Genomic DNA, 18,826 nt, shown 5'->3' on the forward strand with positions numbered 1-18,826 from the left:
GAAGGTTTTTCAGCAGTCGCGTCACATGACCAACGTGGCATGACCAACGCCAGCGAATCAGGAAGGTGGATGTCACAGTGACGTTGTCCAATGACGACGTCAGCTAGAGCTCAGCACTGCGTATCCTCATTCCTCAATGTTTACACAGCACCGGATCAGATACGTACTGGGTTGAATACGTGGGCCCTGGCGGATTCAAGTTGTTCTGCCTGTGGAGTCGTTTCCCGGCATTTTAATGTGCACGGACCGTGCATCCGTAATGACAACGATACGGTCTAATGTAAACACCACCTTAAAGTGCATGTTTGATTTTTTTTTTTTTTTTTAAATCATGTGTGGATGTGGTTTCGGTTTGTTTGTTTGTTTTATTGAGGTTTGCCACAATAAATACATAAATAACAAAAGTGGCAGGAGAAGAATACAGGGCAAAGCCCCAATTAACATTCAACCCCTTAACAAGGTACAAAACATTACAAAACATATTTAGACAATTAAAAACAAGAAAAGCAATAAATATAAAAAATAATTGTCAATTGACTAAGTAACAAAAACATCCAAGTTGAATAAATATAGGTCATGGTGCCCGGTATGAGCGCAATCTTGAATTATAATGGCTACGAAGTAGATTTTTGCGCTCGGGAACTGACGTAGACTGCTTTATATAACTGGGGAGACTGTTCCATAATTTTATAGTTTGAGGAAAATACGAGTTAGTGAAATAATCTTGCTTATGCGATGTAAGAGGACGGAAGTTGTTAAAATCATAGTTACGAGTTCTGTAATGGCTGGTTGCAGGTGACAAAAAGTTGTCAAAATTTGCTGTTATTATCCCAACCTTGAATTTGAATAGGAGGACTAAGTCATGTATCTCCCTACGGAATTCTAGAGGGAGTAAATTTAGCTTACACAGCCTGTCATTGTACGTTAACTCTGCGGCCGGATAGTTTAGAATAAACTTTGTGGTGTGATGCTGGATGTTTTTCAACAGCTTTCGATGTTTAACTGTATAAGGGGACCACAAAGGCGATGCATATTCTAATATCGGCCTAACTAAAGTCATATACAGTAACTGCCTAGTTGATACATCGTAAATATCACGCCCACAAACGCGCTTCACAAGACCTAACACTTTGTTTCCCTTAGCACAAAGTTCCTCAATATGGGTAGCCCACATGAGCTTATTAGAAACAACCACCCCGAGATCGAAAGTTTCAGAGGCTGTTTCCAATGCCTTCCCAGCTAGTTGATAATTATTTGGAGTCCCTTTACGTAATCTCAGCTTTGACATGTGCAAAACCTTGCATTTAGAGATATTAAACTGCATGCCATAATCCATACTCCAGTCATGGAGACAGTTCAGGTCACTCTGCAAAGAGGCGCCGGAACTTGCAGATTCGATAGGGCAATAAAACTTGCTATCATCTGCAAAGAGGGCAAGGCTCGACCCGTACTCAAGATACCTTGGCATGTCATTAGCATATATCAAAAGCAGTAATGGACCCAAGATGGATCCCTCAGGGACTCCAGAAGTGACGGGCAACCACTCCGAAAATGTGCCGTCAAGAACAACCCGTTGATGCCTGTCTGTCAAGTAGCTTTCAAACCACTTTAAAAGCGACCCAGAGACACCATAACAACTAAGCCTGGACAACAGGAGGTAATGAGGGACTTTATCAAACGCCTTGGATAAGTCTAGATGTAAAACATCAACCTCCTGTCCCCCAGCTAGTAAGCTTAAGATGATGGACTTCGAGGAGCTGAGTTACAGTAGATCTACCTCACAAGAAACCATGCTGCAGGTGATAAAGAAATGGTATAAAGTGTGGATAACAATGACCAAAGACACAGCGTTCAAGGACTTTTGAAATGATACAGAGTAATTCTCTGCCAAGGTGGGGTCACCCTTTTTAAAAACAGGTGAGACGTTCGCGCGCTTCCATGCCGAGGGAACGGAACCCAAAGACAAGGACATGTTGAATAATTTACACAATGACGGTGCTATCTCACTAGCAATGTTCTTAAGCAGAGATCCAGGGATACCATCAGGTCCACATGCTTTATTTGGATCCAAGCTCATTAGGACGTCATTCACCTCAGACACTGTAAGTTGTATAAAGTCAAGCTGATCATCAACGGCGTGCGAAGTCTGGGAACTAGGAAATGATGAAGACAATACTTGGCTAAACACAGAATGGAAAAACTTGTTTAGCAGGTTCGCTTTGCCCTGACTGTCAGTTATAAATGCGCGACCGTCCCTGAGAAAATCAGGAGATGGTTTATCTGATGTGCAGGACTTTACATAAGACCAGAAACGCTTTGGATTTTTGAGAAATTGAGGCTTTTAGCTTCTCTGAATATTCTTTTCTTTTGTCAGCCAACATGGATTTAGCGGACCGCCTGAGCTCGTTGTACTTTAATTCAGCCGACACGGATGGATTCTTACATAATTTTTTCCTTTGTAAGTCTTTCTTTTTCAATAGAAAACGAAGTTCTTTATCAATCCATGGCGGATCATTAACATTATGAGCTTTGCACTTTGGAATATGCTCGTTAACAGCAATTAAGAAAAAATCGCACCAATTTGAAAAAGAGGCATTGATGTCATTTGGAACGAAGCACATATCCCACAGGGTATTTAATAATGTTTGTTTTAGGCCCGTCCAATCAGCTCGCTTAAAGTTGTAAACAGATCGCGTAACTTTAGGCTTTTTTGGTCTTTTAAAATCCAGCTCAAAGCTAACCAACTTATGGTCAGTAAAAAGAATATCACTGAAGCCATGAATATACCGGAATTTCTCAGGAATGGTAGTTAGAATTAAATCAAGTATATTATCTCCTCTGGTTGGAAAGTCAATCAACTGCCACAAATAATTGTCTTTAACCATTTTGGTGAAATATTTATGCAAACAGTCTCCGGTAGTCGCTGTTCCCGCAGACCAATCAATCTCTGAGAGGTTGAAGTCACCAATCACAATACTCTGGTCAAAACCAGCTTTAGAAGCCAGACAAACTGCTTTTTTAGTTCCTTTAGGTCAGGGGTGTCCAAACTGATCCATAAAGGGCCGTGTGGCTGCAGGTTTTCATTCCAGCCATGCAGCAGCACACCTGATTTGGCTCATTCAATCAACTGACACACCCACCCTTTAATCAAGGGTGGGTGTGGCTGCAAGTATTTGACTGTGTGAAGACAGTTCAGTTGATTGAATGAGCCAAGTCAGGTGTGCTGCTGCATGGCTGGAATGAAAACCTGCAGCCACACGGCCCTTTATGGATCAGTTTGGACACCCCTGATTTAGGTAGTTTAAATCCGAGTCTGGAGGCCTATAATACACAATAGCCAATAACTTACGCCGGTCACTTGGGTGAAGTTCACATGCCAAAATTTCTGCATCGGTTTCAAGGTCATTGCGTCGGAGACTCAGTATGTTATTTCTGACTGCCAAGAAGACTCCACCACCTTTTCTTTCACCCCTGTCCCGTCTATGGATGGTGAAATCAGAAGCAGGGAGTAGTTCGCAGTCCAGAATGTAGTCTTTCAACCATGACTCCACACAGAAGACAAGGTCCTGTCCAATCGACAAGGCTTGCAGTTCACTACACTTCTTAGCCACACTTCTAGAGTTCATATACAAACACCTGATGTTAGAGCAGTACGAAGATGGTCTAGTGTCTTCATAGTGGGGGCCAGGCTGTGTAGCAACGTCTGCACAGAGAAGCAGTAGACTGACTAGGTAATTTGCAGGGCGAGTGAAGTCCCAGTGAAAGCAGACTTCCGGCTTTCCATCGCGATGAATAGGACTTTTGCTGTAATTTACCTTGCAAGATTTCCACAACAGACTTGAAACGTCACTAGGCTGTCTGTTTGGTAGACTAAGCTGGGCTGAGAGCAGCAAAGATCTTACCACGAGACAAAAAAGAAAGCAGCACAAAGAGAAACGACTAACCGCCATTACTGCATCACGTGATAATGTTCTGTCATTAATGTTTCTGTGATGTTCCTCCTGCAGGTCTGAGTGAACAGAGAGTGAAGGAGTTCGAAGTTTCTCCTGATGGACAGTTCCTGCTCCTCACCGGCTCCTCAGGGTTCCTCCACCTCATGACCATGAAGGTACAGGAGTGTGGTGTTCTTTCAGTTCAGCATTTATATACACACACACACACACACACACACTTTATACATAAATAATATTTTTCTCATTCTATTTTCTCCCTTCGTGTGTGTGTTTTAGACGAAGGAGGTGGTGCGCAGTGTAAAAGTTAATGGCAGTGTGTGTGCAGCAACATTTAACTCGGATGGCAGTAAAATCTTCACCAGTTCAGGTACATCAGTGTGTGTGTGTGTGTGTGTGTGTGTGAGAGACTTCAGCGTGTCTCTGTCTGACAAACAGACCCACATGTCTCCCCCCCCCCCCCCCCCCCCCCAAGTGGACGTCTAGGAGCATAACGCCATACTGAACTCCTCCTGTAGAAGTTACACAGCAGTGTGTGTGTGTGTGTGTGTTCCAGAGGAGGGCGAGGTGTATATCTGGGATGTGAGGAGCAGTAAGTGTGTGAATCGGTTTGTAGATGACGGCTGTGTGACTGCGACGTCGCTCACTGCGTCTAAAGACGACCGATACCTGGCCTGTGGGTGAGTCTCACTTCAAAACACTCACTCTCCAAATACCCTACAGTGCAAAAGTTTATGCACCCTTGTTCAGAAAGATAACTGTCATTTATAGCACCAGGACATTCAGCTTATTATTACTCATTGCGCACGCGCGCGCACACCCCTCTGCATGGGGTCTCGGGGACGAATATGATGTTTACAGTAAAAATAAAATGATTTTAGTTTCTGAATGTGATCTAAATGTTTTCAGGTCCGCTTTATGCTTTATAACTGACTCTATTTCTGTAAGAACGACCTGAGCTTTTAATGCATCCGCAATCATATTCTCATGGACACACCACCGCCTCTAATATATTACTGCCTCTAAAACACCACCGCCTCTAATATATTACTGCCTCTAAAACACTACTGCCTCTAAAACACTACCGCCTCTAATATATTACTGCCTCTAAAACACCACCGCCTCTAATATATTACTGCCTCTAAAACACTACTGCCTCTAAAACACTACCGCCTCTAATATATTACTGCCTCTAAAACTCCACCGCCTCTAATATTACTGCCTCTAAAACTCCACCGCCTCTAATATATTACTGCCTCTAAAACACTACTGCCTCTAAAACACTACCGCCTCTAATATATTACTGCCTCTAAAACACCACCGCCTCTAATATTACTGCCTCTAAAACACTACCGCCTCTAATATATTACTGCCTCTAAAACACTACCGCCTCTAATATATTACTGCCTCTAAAACACCACAGCCTCTAATATATTACTGCCTCTAAAACACCACCGCATCTAATATATTACTGCCTCTAAAACTCCACCGCCTCTAATATTACTGCCTCTAAAACACTACCGCCTCTAATATTACTGCCTCTAAAACTCCACCGCCTCTAATATATTACTGCCTCTAAAACACTACCGCCTCTAATATATTACTGCCTCTAAAACACCACCGCCTCTAATATATTACTGCCTCTAAAACACTACCGCCTCTAATATATTACTGTCTCCAAAACACTACCGCCTCTAATATATTACTGTCTCTAAAATGCCACTGCTTCTAATATATTACTGCCTCTAAAACACTACCGCCTCTAATATATTACTGCCTCTAAAACACTACCGCCTCTAATATATTACTGCCTCTAAAATGCCACTGCTTCTAAAACACAACCGCCTCTAAAATATTACTGCCTCTATAACACCACCGCCCCTGAAATGCCATCACCTCCAAATTATTACTGGCCCTAAAACACCACTGTCTCTGAAATACCACTGCCTCAAAATTTTTCCCGCCCCTGACAGCCCTGTACAGGATCACCGCCGGGGTTTATGATTCCCTCACACACTTTTTTTTGGCCTTTGTGAAATACTCTGATTTGTACCATGCTATTTATGTCGTGTGTGTGTGTGTGTTAGCTCCCAGTCAGGTGTGGTGAATATTTACTCTCAGAAGGAGTGTGTGAACAGCTCGTCTCCTAAACCCCTGAAGTGTGTGATGAATCTGTTGACAGCCGCCACGTCGCTCAGGTTCAACCCCACGTCTGAGATCTTAGCCATCGGCTCACGTGCAGAGAATGAAGCTGTCAGGCTGGTGAGGGACACACACACACACACACACCAGAGCAGGAATCATGAGGTGTCTCACAGTTCAGTTTGATTCTGTTTGATTTTATTCTTTCTGCACCATGATGATGATGATTTGCAGTGTGACCTCTAAATGTTTTAAATTTCACAACATTTCTCTCATTTATTCCTGAAGAAAAATCATTTATTTCACTCAGACCTGCCAGAATAAACACGACTCATAATTCTACAGTATTTACATGTTTTAAGGAAGGTATTTACTGTACAGTGTGGATCAGTGAGACTCGCGTGATGGAGAAAAGGATCTGAATTAATAAACTAGTCAGCCAGGTGACTCTGATTTCTGGGTGTGTATCTGTGAGTGAGTGAGAGTGTTCTATTGGATGTGTAGTACACTAGATGAAGTGCCTAAACCACTGCAGTGTTCTAGCTTTTGTAGTGAACATAGTGTGTGTGTGTGTGTGTGTGTGTGTGTGTGTGCGCGCGCGCAGGTCCACATTCCCAGCTTCAGCGTTTTCTCCAACTTCCCTCTGTTCCACAAAAAAACCATCTACAAACCTCACTGCATCGACTTCTCACCTCACAGCGGCTTTTACTCCATCGCTAATGATAAAGGACAGGCTTTACTCTTCAGGTATACACACACACACACACACACACACACACAGTGTAAAAGTAGAGTTAGGTTGATGTCGGTGTATTTATTGTTAGTGAAATTTGTCTGCATTAGTGACAGTAATGACTTGCTCTGACCTTTATCGTGTGTGTAACAGACAGCGAGGAGTTAAACTGCAGGATTGATGAACCTTTCTGTAATTTCTCCATGAACAGTGTCTGTGCCTGTAGTTCAGTGTGTGTCCAGTAGGGGGAAGTGGAGTGCTCTTACCTTCAGCATTAAAATGGAGGCACACTGTTGATAAATGAAGGCGGAGTGTGTTCCTGTGTCCCCACAGGCTACATCACGATTTGAGACACAGCCATGTGGAGTCACAGGAAACGGAGATGTGTATACTGAACGCTAATCTCATCTATTCTCACTTGCTAAATAGTGTGCACTACGTAGGGAGTGTGTGTGTACGCACGCTGTGTTCTTGACTGTAACAGCTCTTTATTCCTGTGTGTGTTCAGGCTGCTGCATTATAAAGACTTCTGAGGATGTGTACATCACGCCAGGACACGCGCACACAATTACACCACGTTCCAACTTTTTAATAAAACGTATTTTTGACCCAGATAGGATGTGTGTGCGTGTATTTTTCCTGTAATGAAATTCTCTGAGTTGTGATGGTGGTTAATGACGCTGCCTCTGTATTTGGATTCCCACTGTGAAGGAAATGTCGTGTCCTGAATCTCACTGTGCTCCCTTTTCCCCTACACACTACACTCGTGCACAGTGTAGTGCACTAATACAAATCCAACTGCATCTAACGCATCTGAATAGGTTTAAAGTTAAATGAGGTGAGGTTCGTGTTTATAAAGTGGGTGGGGTCAACACTGGAATGACTTCTTTCTTGAACCCCACCTACTCCTGCCCATGTTCATGAAGCTCCGCCCCCAGCACTGATGGTGGCCTATAAAGTTCAGCTAGAGTTAAACTGAATGGTAAGATCACAGGCGTCCAATGTCCGTTTTCATCCTTGTCTCTCGCAGACAGAGATTTCTCCAGAGTCTGAATCTTTTAATGATATTATGGACCATCGATGATGTGATACCAGAATTATTTGCAGTTTTACATTGAGGAACGTTATTCTGAAATCGTTGCACTGTTTGCCCACGCAGTCTTTCACAGAGCGGTGAACCCCGCCCCATCTTTACTTCTAAGAGACTCCGCATCTCTGGGACGGTCTTTTTTTATATCTTACTGACCTGTTGATAGATAACCTAATTAGGGTTTTGTTTGTTTTTTAGCATTACACAATCAGTTGTAAATTCAAATGATTGACAAAATGGGAAATGAATGGATTTTGTCTCTTTAGGTAAGCAAGCAGATAAATGTTTAAAAAACTTTAAATCCTGGTTTGTTTTTTTTGTAGCCGTTGTACATGATTTTTTTGTTGCGCTGTTACTTGTTCCTTTAACTTATGTTTGTTTTTATTTTGTCACTTGTTACTTTCTCTGTTACTTTAATGTAATTTGTTTCTTGGCTACTTTTATTTTGTTAACTTGTTTATTTTATAATTAACCATTAATTTATTCACTCATATTTTAGTAAGCACCTCATTCTGGTGGTGGAACACTGGGTCCATTTGGGAGATTAAACCTGGAATGTCACTGGGGGGTCTGAGTTACTGGTCAGGAGGTCGAGCCCCAGCACCACCAACCCGCCCCGGGTAAGGGCCGTGACCCTATCGGCTCCACCTGTTCAATTCCACACCGACCCCACACACAACTGGAAAAAGATGTTGAAGAATCCAGAATGCCTTGAAGTCATGTGACAGTTATGATGTTTTTAGAAACAAAAGATTTTGGGAAAAAAATCAGTTAGGCTTCAGATCCCACTGACTCTCTGTGACTCCCACTGACTCTCTGTGACTCCCACTGACTCCCTGTCTCTCTATGATGCTCCTTAACTCCCACTGACTGTGACTCTCTCTCTGACTGCCCTTGACACCTCAGTCTGAGGTCATTCAAGGTCATGTCTCCTCAAATAAAAACACAATGTGTCAGCTTTTTATTTATTTATTTATTTATTTATTAACTACAGTGGTGTAACATTACTGTCACAAATCAAGAGAAAAAAATCAGCCCCGAACCATTTTCATCATAAATAAAAAATATTTTTAAAAGGCAGAGTGACCCGAATCCACCAGACACCTCATCAGCATTTATTTCATCTGCCCTACTCACGCGCTCTCTCTCTCTCTCTTGCACATACACACACACTCTCTCACACACACACACACACACACTCGCGCACTGAACACTCACTGTGTCACTCAGTCCAGCAGGAGCAGAAACACAGGCTGATTAAACTTGTGTGTTGGAGTCTTTCAAAGATTTTTTTTCTTTCTGATTTTTAAAATCATTTTACGCAGTACACACTACACGTATACGCTCCACACTACACAAGACACATTTCCATCGCCTCACAGCAAGAAGGTCCTGGGTTCGAGCCCCGTGGCCGGCGAGGGCCTTTCTGTGCGGAATTTGCATGTTCTCCCCGTGTCTGTGTAGGTTTCCTCCGGGTGCTCCGGTTTCCCCCACAGTCCAAAGACATGCAGTAGGTTAACGTGGGGCGGCCTCGGGCTGAGGTTGGGCTGAGGTGCCCTTGAACAAGGCACCGAACCCCCACCTGCTCCCCGCTTCTGTGTGTGTGTGTGTGTGTTCACTGCTTCAGACGGGTTAAATGCAGAGAGTAATTTCACTGTGCCTGAGTGTACATGTGGCAAATAAAGGCTTGTTTTTCTTCTTTTCTTGTTCTTTAAAAATAAACATTTGTTCTGCGGCATTAAAAAGCATTTTTATTATTTCTGTTATAAAGACTGAACATTGTTTATTTTCATTTCTATTCCCTTTTAATTATTTTGTGCTGCACATTTTTTTAATTTTACTTTTTCCTTTATATTTCTTTACCTTACTTTCTGCTGGTGTGTGTGTGTGTGTGTGTGTGTGTGTTACCCTATGAGAGACTGGTGTCTGATCCCATCTCTCCTGTTTTCATACTTTACACTTTTTTCTTTCACTTATTTCCTCTTTCCTTTCTCAACATATTTCTGTTCCCTTGCTCCCTTTCCCCTCATTCTCTCGCTCCCTTTCCCCTCGTTCCCTCGCTCCCTTTCCCCTCATTCTCTCACTCCCTTTCCCCTCATTCTCTCGCTCCCTTTCCCCTTGTTCCCTCGCTCCCTTTCCCCTCATTCTCTCACTCCCTTTCCCCTCATTCCCTCGCTCCCTTTCCCCTCATTCCCTCGCTCCCTTTCCCCTCATTCCCTCGCTCCCTTTCCCCTCATTCCCTCGCTCCCTTTCCCCTCATTCCCTCGTTCCCTTTCCCCTCATTCCCTCGGTCCCTTTCCCCTCATTCCCTCGGTCCCTTTCCCCTCATTCTCTCGCTCCCTTTCCCCCATTCCCTCGCTCCCTTTCCCCTCATTCCCTCGCTCCCTTTCCCCTCATTCCCTCGCTCCCTTTCCCCTCATTCCCTCGCTCCCTTTCCCCTCATTCCCTCGCTCCCTTTCCCCTCATTCCCTCGCTCCCTTTCCCCTCATTCTCTCACTCCCTTTCCCCTCATTCCCTCGCTCCCTTTCCCCTCATTCTCTCACTCCCTTTCCCCCTGTTCCCTCGCTCCCTTTCCCCTCATTCTCTCGCTCCCTTTCCCCCTGTTCCCTCGCTCCCTTTCCCCTCATTCTCTCGCTCCCTTTCCCCCTGTTCCCTCGCTCCCTTTCCCCTCATTCTCTCGCTCCCTTTCCCCCTGTTCCCTCGCTCCCTTCCCCCTCATGTCCTCACTCAGGCATGTGTGTTGGTACTATCGGGAGCATTAGTGGTACTTCTTTATCTGACGTGCCGAACAGAGGGAACATCCTTTCACCGAAGCCTCCTTCCATAGTGATCGAGTAAACCTCAGAGCCTGTCTTGGCGTTGTAAAAGATCACGTGACCCTCCTCACAGTCCAGGTACACACCCAGGTAACGCAGTCGGCCGTTCATCTTCACCTTGGTCAGGGGTGGGGTCGTGAGCACACGCAGGTGATTGGTGCTCCACCACAGCACATAGTAACCAGTGCTGGGGCTCATATCAAATAACCCCTTCCTCTGGGCAGAATCTCTGACCACGCCCACTTTCCAGTCTTTATTCTCACCAACACACACCTGCATGCTCACAAACACACACGTACAGAATTATACAAACTCAGTGAAAAAAAATGTGAATAGTGTGTGTGTGTGTGTGTGTGTGTACCTCCCAGTAATGGCGTCCTGAATCATATCCCTCTTTAGCCGTAACGCAGCTCCATACGTCAAATCTCTGAGGGCTGTTCCTGAAAAACTGCAGCTTCTCTCCGCGCTTCAGCTGCTTCCTGTCTTCTGAGAGGATGAGGAACGGATACGCTGCCACGGGGTTTAACGTCACGTCCTCTGTACAGAAAGCACAAACCTTCAGCACAGCTACGCTCACAATCGAACACTAAACCTACTTTATAATTCACTGCACCACACTGTAACTCACTAACACACTACTATAACTCACTGTAACACACAGCAATACACTAACACTACTGCAACTCACTATAACACACTGTAACACACACTAACACACTACTGTAACTCACTATAACACTAACACACACTAACACACTACTGCAACTCACTATAACACACTGTAACACACACTAACACACTACTGTAACTCACTATAACACTAACACACACTAACACACTACTGCAACTCACTATAACACACTGTAACACACACTAACACACTACTGTAACTCACTATAACACTAACACACACTAACACACTACTGCAACTCACTATAACACACTGTAACACACACTAACACACTACTGTAACTCACTATAACACACTGTAACACACACTAACACACTACTGTAACTCACTATAACACACTGTAACTCACTGTAACACACACGAACACTACTGACACAAACACACAATGACACTAGAATAACTCACTGTAACACACTAACACACTACTGTAACACACACTAACACTACTGTAACTCACTGTAACACACACGAACACTACTGAAACACAAACACACTACTGTAACTCACTGTAACTCACAGTAATACACTAACACTACTGTCAATGACACACTAGAATAACCCACTGTAACACACACGAACACACTACTGAAACACACACTAACACACTACTGTAACTCACTGTAACACACACTAACACTACTGTAACTCACTGTAACACACAGTAACACAATAACAGTACTGTAACACACAGTAACACATGACTATGACTCACTGTGACTCACTGTAACACACTATAACATACTAAGACACTAGAATAACTCACTGTAACATTAACTCACTGTAACACACAGTAACACTATTGTAACTCACTAAAACTCACTGTAACACACTAACACACTGCTGAAACTGACTGTGACTCACTATAACACACTAATACACCAATATAACACACTGTAACACACACTCACTCTAACACACTAACACTACTGTAACACACTGTGGTAAAACAGGCCAAATCACCAGGTCCAGGTCCACAAAAAAAAAAAAAACTGGCTCCGCCACAAATAGCACTTTAGTGCAAGGTGTTTTATTTACAGTGCACCCAACATACAGGCAAACATGCAAAAGTTGCCAAGAGCGGTGAAAAGGTATATTGTAGGTTATATAATACAAAAAATGTAATAAATTACAAATAATAATAATAAAAAAAAGACGTAGGAGAAACAGCACTTCCACAAAATATGGAACTTTTACAGCCACAGTCTACATTACCCTTGCTGTCCCCTCTCACTCTCCCATACACTGAATGAGGATCCCCTTTTAGGCCCTAAGCCCCTCCCCTAGGCCATACCACCCTGCACATTAATCAATCATCGTCACAAAAGGCATAATGGATTACATGTGCAGCAATAATCACACATTCATATAAACACTGCACATTACCATAAAAACTATTGCACTTTTGCCCATCTAGCATGTATAAATAACACATTCACTGACACACTGAAACAACCCACCAAACACAGAAACGCCACCCACAAACACGCCCAACACAAAATACAAGACAGAGCGCTCAAAGATAAGTACAAACACAACATTCAACAATGACCATTTTATCGTGTGTGGCATAGCAAATTGTTTAAAAGTACGAACCACTAAAGATGAAGGCAATGTGTGTGTGTGTGTGTGTGTGTGTGTGTGTGTGTGTGTGTGTGTGTGTGTGTGTGTGTGTGTGCGTGCGCGCGTGTATGTTACTCTCTGCTACTAACTTTAGGTGTGCACCCCCGCTGTCGTAGCCGTAATATTATCGTTTAATGAAAGTAGCGTGTAAACAGGAAAACAACAAGTGTGATTTACGTGCTTAATGAAACAATAGGCAGCGCTACAGGTGCCGCTCGCGAACGGAGACAGAGGCCTCCGTCACACACACTAACACACAGTAACACACTACTGTAACTCACTATAATACACTAACACAATAACACACTACTATAACACACTGTAACTCACTGTAATGCACTGTAACTCACTAGGTCACTGTAACATACTGTAACACAAACACACTACAATAACTCACTGTAACACACAGTAACACACACTACTATAACACACTGTAATGCACTGTACCTCACTAACTCACTAACACACTGTAACTCCTGTAATACACTGTAACACAATACCACACTACTGTAACTCACTGTAACACACTAACACAACACCACACTAACACACTATTATAACAGACTGTAACTCACTGTAACGCATTGAAACTCTGTAACTCACTAATTCCCTGTCACACACAGTAACACACTAACACACTACTATAACTCACTGTAACTCACTATAATACACTGTAACACAATAACACACTGCTATAACTCACTGTAACTCACTGTAACACACAGTAACACACTAAGACACTACTATAACTCACTGTAACACAGTGACGCAAAGTAACACACTGTAACACTCATGTAACTCACAGTAACACAGTAACACACAACTATAACTCAATGTAACTCACTGTAACACACAGTAACACACTACTATAACACTGTAATACACTGTAACTCACTGTATCACACAGTAACACACTACTATAACACACTGTAATACACTGTAACTCACTGTAACACACAGTAACACACTACTATAACACTGTAATACACTGTAACTCACTGCAACACACAGTAACGCACTACTATAGCTCACTGTAACACACTAACTCAAAGTACCACACTAACACACTACTGTAACTCACTGTAATACACTGTAACACACTATTATAAGACTCTGTAACTCAGTAACTCACCGTTACACACAGTAACACACTAACACACTACTGTAACTCATTGTAACACACAGTAACACACTAACATAATACTATAACTCCCTGTAACACACAGTAACACACTAGCACACTACTGTAACTCACTGTAACATACTGTAACTCACAGTAACACACTAACACACTACTGTAACTCACTGTAACACACTAACACTATTATAAGACACTGTAACTCACTAACTCACTGTAACACACAATAACACACTACTATAACTCACTGTAACTCATTGTAACACACAGTGACACACTAACACACTACAGTAACTCACTGTAACACACTAACATAATACAATAACTCACTATAACACAGTAACACACTAGCACACTACTATAACTCTCTGTAACTCACTGTAACACACTGTAACACAATACCACACTACTGTAACTCACTGTAACACACTGTAACACAATACCACACTACTGTAACTCACTGTAACACACTGTAACTCATTGTAACTCACTGTAACACACTGAAACTCACTGTAACACACTGAAACTCACTGTAACACACTGAAACTCACTGTAACTCACTAACACACTAACATACTGCAACACACTAATACACTACTATAAAACATTGTGACTCACTGTAACACACTAGCACACTACTATAACTCACTGTAACTCACTAACTCACTGTAACAAACAGTACCACACTAACACACTACTATAACACACTGTAATACACTGTAATTTACTGAAACTCACTGTAACACACAGTAACTCATTATTTATACAACAGAAACACTCATCTTTTTGTTTGCACATTTCTGTTTTTTTTAAACACAGGCAAAGTGTGTGAAGATTATTCAACTCACCTAGATAACGTCTGACCTTTTTGATGCCTGATGAGACAGAGAAGAGATCAAATTATTTTACACACTTCATGATGAGCTGAATGTGATCTGATTTCTTTTTTTTTTCAGATCTTAAAGCCTCTAAGAGGAATAAACACTCACTTGATCCTGATTTGAATTTCCGCAGATCTGAAGGACAGAAAAAATAATGTTGCTAATTAGGTTTCCATCTTTCCATGCTGTTTTATTTCTCAGTGTTAATGTATCTAAAAGCACACCTGTTCATCACCTTCATATTAGCCCACATGTCCCTACAGCTCCTGCCAGCATTGGACTGTACCGCGCACACAGGAGCGTACTGTAGAGGATTTTGGATAAGGGAGGAGACGGGGCACCATGGAGCTCGGGGAATCACAATGACTTTACTGAGTTTCCCAGAAGTCACTTCCACTACATTATGGGTACCGCAGTCTCTACTGCTCTGTTCTTAGCTCAGCATGAGACTTTCCAAAACAAGCCATTCTTTTAATGCAACTCTGTAAAGACTCTTTTACTTTAACACTTAGAAACTTTATGACTTTAGTTATCACTTTGACGAGTCCTTTAGTTTTTCCGATATGAAATTAGGCCACACCAATTCGATTAGTTGGTTCTCGGAATCGCCGCTTGAAGAAAATGCAAAATGAAAAAAAAAATAATAAAATTGAAATCGACTGCAGGTTGAGGTCACGTGACGTCGAAAACCAATCAAATCACCCCTTTCACTTTAGATAAAGACTTGTGGGAGAAACATGGCTGTGGAGGGGAATCCTGCAAAGCCTGTTTGTGATTGTTAGGATATTCAGCGAACAGAAGCGTAAAATCTTTGACAGGTTTGTCGAAATTCAAGAGGGGGAAAACTTTGCATAGTTGTACTCAAGATGCCGTGAGCTTGTTACCCTGCAACGTGCGAACTTAGACTACAACTCTGTGGAGGTGGGTTTGATTTATATATTTCATTGATTGATGTGAGGGGCAAACAAAAAATCATTCGAAGTATTTAGCCATCAGAAGTAGCTACTCCTGGTCAAATCTTTTTTTCTGTGCATTGTAGACGTTCAATTGACTGTAATTCAATTGTTTATTTCGCCTCTCTGTTTACTGGTTTGCCTGATAAAAGACGTGCAGCCAGAGCCCTTAATGCATATGGGTGGAAATAAGATAAGCTATTAAAAGAGCCATATGAAATGTATAACAATAATGTATTGTCTTTGTTTTGTTTCTCTATTATGAAAGCCCTCTATTTCCACCGCTAATTTTACCATCAGAGCATTTATTTTATTTTATTTTTATTTCACGCGCTCGCTTCATATTTTTCCTGAAAAAAATCCAAGAACCAACTAATTAAATTGGTGTGGCCTTAGGTTACCTTCTTTTTTCACTGATAAATCCGGTCTCTCAGAAGCCCTTGTTACTCACAGTGTATTATGGGTACTGTAGTCTCTGCTGATACACATTCGATGTGAGCTAGCACGCTAAATGGTGTGACTAACAAACAACAAATCTCCATCCATGTCAAAGAAATAAATAAAGATTAAAGATAATTTAGTACTCCTGTTTAAGCACAGCTTTGTCCACTATTTTGAAAAGGAAACGTGCTCTAATCTAAAAATCTGATAAGAGAACAGAAGAGAACAGAAAACCCTTAAGATGGCAGCTAAGTGCACTCAATTAAGGGGAAGTGAACAGTGGTGCTATGTAAGGAGTAACACTTGGGGAGTGCTCTAAGAACACAATATCCCCCGCTGTCAGCTATATCTATGCTATAAGTGCTTAATACATCCTCATGAAATTGTCAAAGTCCAAGTTTGGTAATCAAAGGGCTTTAACTCTGGTAAAATGTGACCGAATTGAACGGAATTGCAATGTGTATCAGCGACATATAACAAAGAATCCTGTCAAGTTTCATGAAATTCCTCCAAAAAATTGTGAGAGGAGTTGATTTCAGAAGGTGAGCACCCTTCCTGGGATGGATGGACAGACAGACAGACAGACAGACGGGCGGACATCGCCACGACATAATCCCCCTTCAGGCCTTTCGGCCGGCGGAGGATAACAACTGTTACTGCGTGACTGTAACCACCAAAGGAGATTATTTTTATTCCTCTTATTCACAGCAATTTGCATGTCAGATTTTTATTTGGTTATATTTATTCTTTTAATTTAATGTTGGGGAACATCAGTGTAATGAGCGAGTTCCTGATCTCTCTGATGTTACAGCAGCGATAAACAGTCATTCCCTCACCAGTCTCTTTATTCTCTCTCTTGAAATTAATAAATAAATAAAAAACACAGCTTGTTCCATCATGTTACTTAGAAACTGTAAAGAAGTGTAAACTCCTCTGTCCTGAAGATTTCAGAAAACCTAAAGTTACTGACTGCAAAATCATCTGAAATTTTCAATTTTTTGTTTATTGTCCGTGGCATTTTCCCCGTCCCACAAGAACAATATCATGTAGATGAGATTTGATCATTTTGATGTCCTGAGAGTCGCTTTTCTCCGTTTTGGGATCGTTTTCCTCCCTCTTGAGGTAAACAGTATGGTCTTATGGAAACAGGAAACAGCCGAACGTGAGGGAGGAGCTTTAACTAATTAGCATAACTATGGAACTGTGTCACACCAAGATGGCGACGCGTGGAAAACATCATGACTCGCATCGACCTCAGAGAGTTTTGAGTCACAGGGATGTAATTTGTGGTTAACATTCGTGAATAGATCTGTGAAACAAAAGATGAATATTTATATCTTTTCTCTGTTCCTGTTTTTGTGTTCTCATTTCTTTCTCTGTAAGATCAAAACATTAGGTGTAGAACTCCATACTCGCTATCGTGGATGGATACCACTAAGATAGCTAAGCGCTAGCTAGAAAGATTTAGTTATCTGTCCAGAAAAATGATGTGTCATCTCTGTCTTACAGTTGCACTCACTCAGCAGTTTTTCCTTTTCTTTTCCTCTGGAGGGACAGCCGAGTCTGCCATGTTCACCTACATTGAATTGTTTTGGTTAAAAGTAGCTCAAACACGTCCCACGGTGATCACGTGATATTGTTGCTTGTTTGCTTCGGCGATCTTGGAATTGTAAAGTGTGGGACACTTTTCATTTCGGCAGAACATTTACACACAGGATCAGAGCCGGCCCGTGGCATAGGCAATATAGGCAAATGCTAAGGGCGCTGCATCCATCCAGGGGCGCAGAAACGGGGGGAGAAAAATTATGACTTCCACTATTCTGAAAACGAGTCAGCATTATAATGTCTTAGCCTAATTTAATTGAACAGCAAAGCATGTAGTCAGGGTGCGATTTGTCAAAAAAAGCGGGGTGGGGTGGGGTGGGGTGGGGTGGTGGTTGTTAATCATGAAACAATAAGCGCTCAAGTGCGCATCCGCGGCTATTCTCTGTTTTGGCCATGTAATAGCCTAAGTGTTGTTGGCTAAATAGTGTTTTTGCATAACGTAGATAACTGACATAGATCTGTTGCTTGTTTGAATATGGCTGCACTTGGAGCAGTCTGTCGGTGTCGTTGAGCAGTCTGGGCTGAAGTAAAGGTCTTTTATGCACCGAACACATTTTGCAGCGAGATATTCCAATGGTGCCTGGCACGTTTGTTTTTTTTTTAATAAAACAAAGTTGCTTTGTTGATCTGTGTTCTCATTAAAATGACAGTTTAGCAGCTCATTCAAGCAACCATGTTGCGAAGAGCTTCCTGGAGGAAAATATAATAAACGCGTTGAAAACAAGAAACAATCTCAGTGCGTCAAGACTGCAGGGAAACGAAACAA

The 18,826-nt window shown here is 42.1% G+C and overlaps 2 protein-coding genes across 3 annotated transcripts in view; one reads left to right on the forward strand and one right to left on the reverse strand.

Moving 5' to 3' along the window:
* The window catches only part of utp18 (UTP18 small subunit processome component), an 11,574-nt gene extending 4,135 nt beyond the window's left edge, over positions 1-7,439 (forward strand). The window contains exons 8-13 of one of the 2 annotated variants that reach the window (XM_060942308.1): positions 4,008-4,108; positions 4,230-4,320; positions 4,507-4,630; positions 6,038-6,212; positions 6,697-6,839; positions 7,334-7,439. In XM_060942308.1, the coding sequence (XP_060798291.1) occupies positions 4,008-4,108; positions 4,230-4,320; positions 4,507-4,630; positions 6,038-6,212; positions 6,697-6,839; positions 7,334-7,358 (659 nt within the window). In that variant the 3' untranslated portion in view covers positions 7,359-7,439. The remainder of the gene's footprint in view (positions 1-4,007; positions 4,109-4,229; positions 4,321-4,506; positions 4,631-6,037; positions 6,213-6,696; positions 6,840-7,333) is intronic. The other variant, XM_060942309.1, reaches the window with a different exon arrangement.
* A 3,125-nt stretch (positions 7,440-10,564) lies between these two features.
* Positions 10,565-18,826, reverse strand: part of LOC132900311 (E3 ubiquitin-protein ligase TRIM39-like) — a 52,640-nt gene continuing 44,378 nt past the window's right edge. Inside the window, exons 7-10 of the mRNA XM_060942310.1 lie at positions 15,170-15,196; positions 15,029-15,055; positions 11,093-11,268; positions 10,565-11,004 (exon numbers count right to left, since the gene is read on the reverse strand). Of these exons, the coding sequence (XP_060798293.1) occupies positions 10,639-11,004; positions 11,093-11,268; positions 15,029-15,055; positions 15,170-15,196 (596 nt within the window). The 3' untranslated portion in view covers positions 10,565-10,638. The remainder of the gene's footprint in view (positions 11,005-11,092; positions 11,269-15,028; positions 15,056-15,169; positions 15,197-18,826) is intronic.

This window comes from Neoarius graeffei, chromosome 16, assembly GCF_027579695.1.
Source record: "Neoarius graeffei isolate fNeoGra1 chromosome 16, fNeoGra1.pri, whole genome shotgun sequence".
Classification (NCBI taxonomy): Eukaryota; Metazoa; Chordata; class Actinopteri; order Siluriformes; family Ariidae; genus Neoarius; species Neoarius graeffei.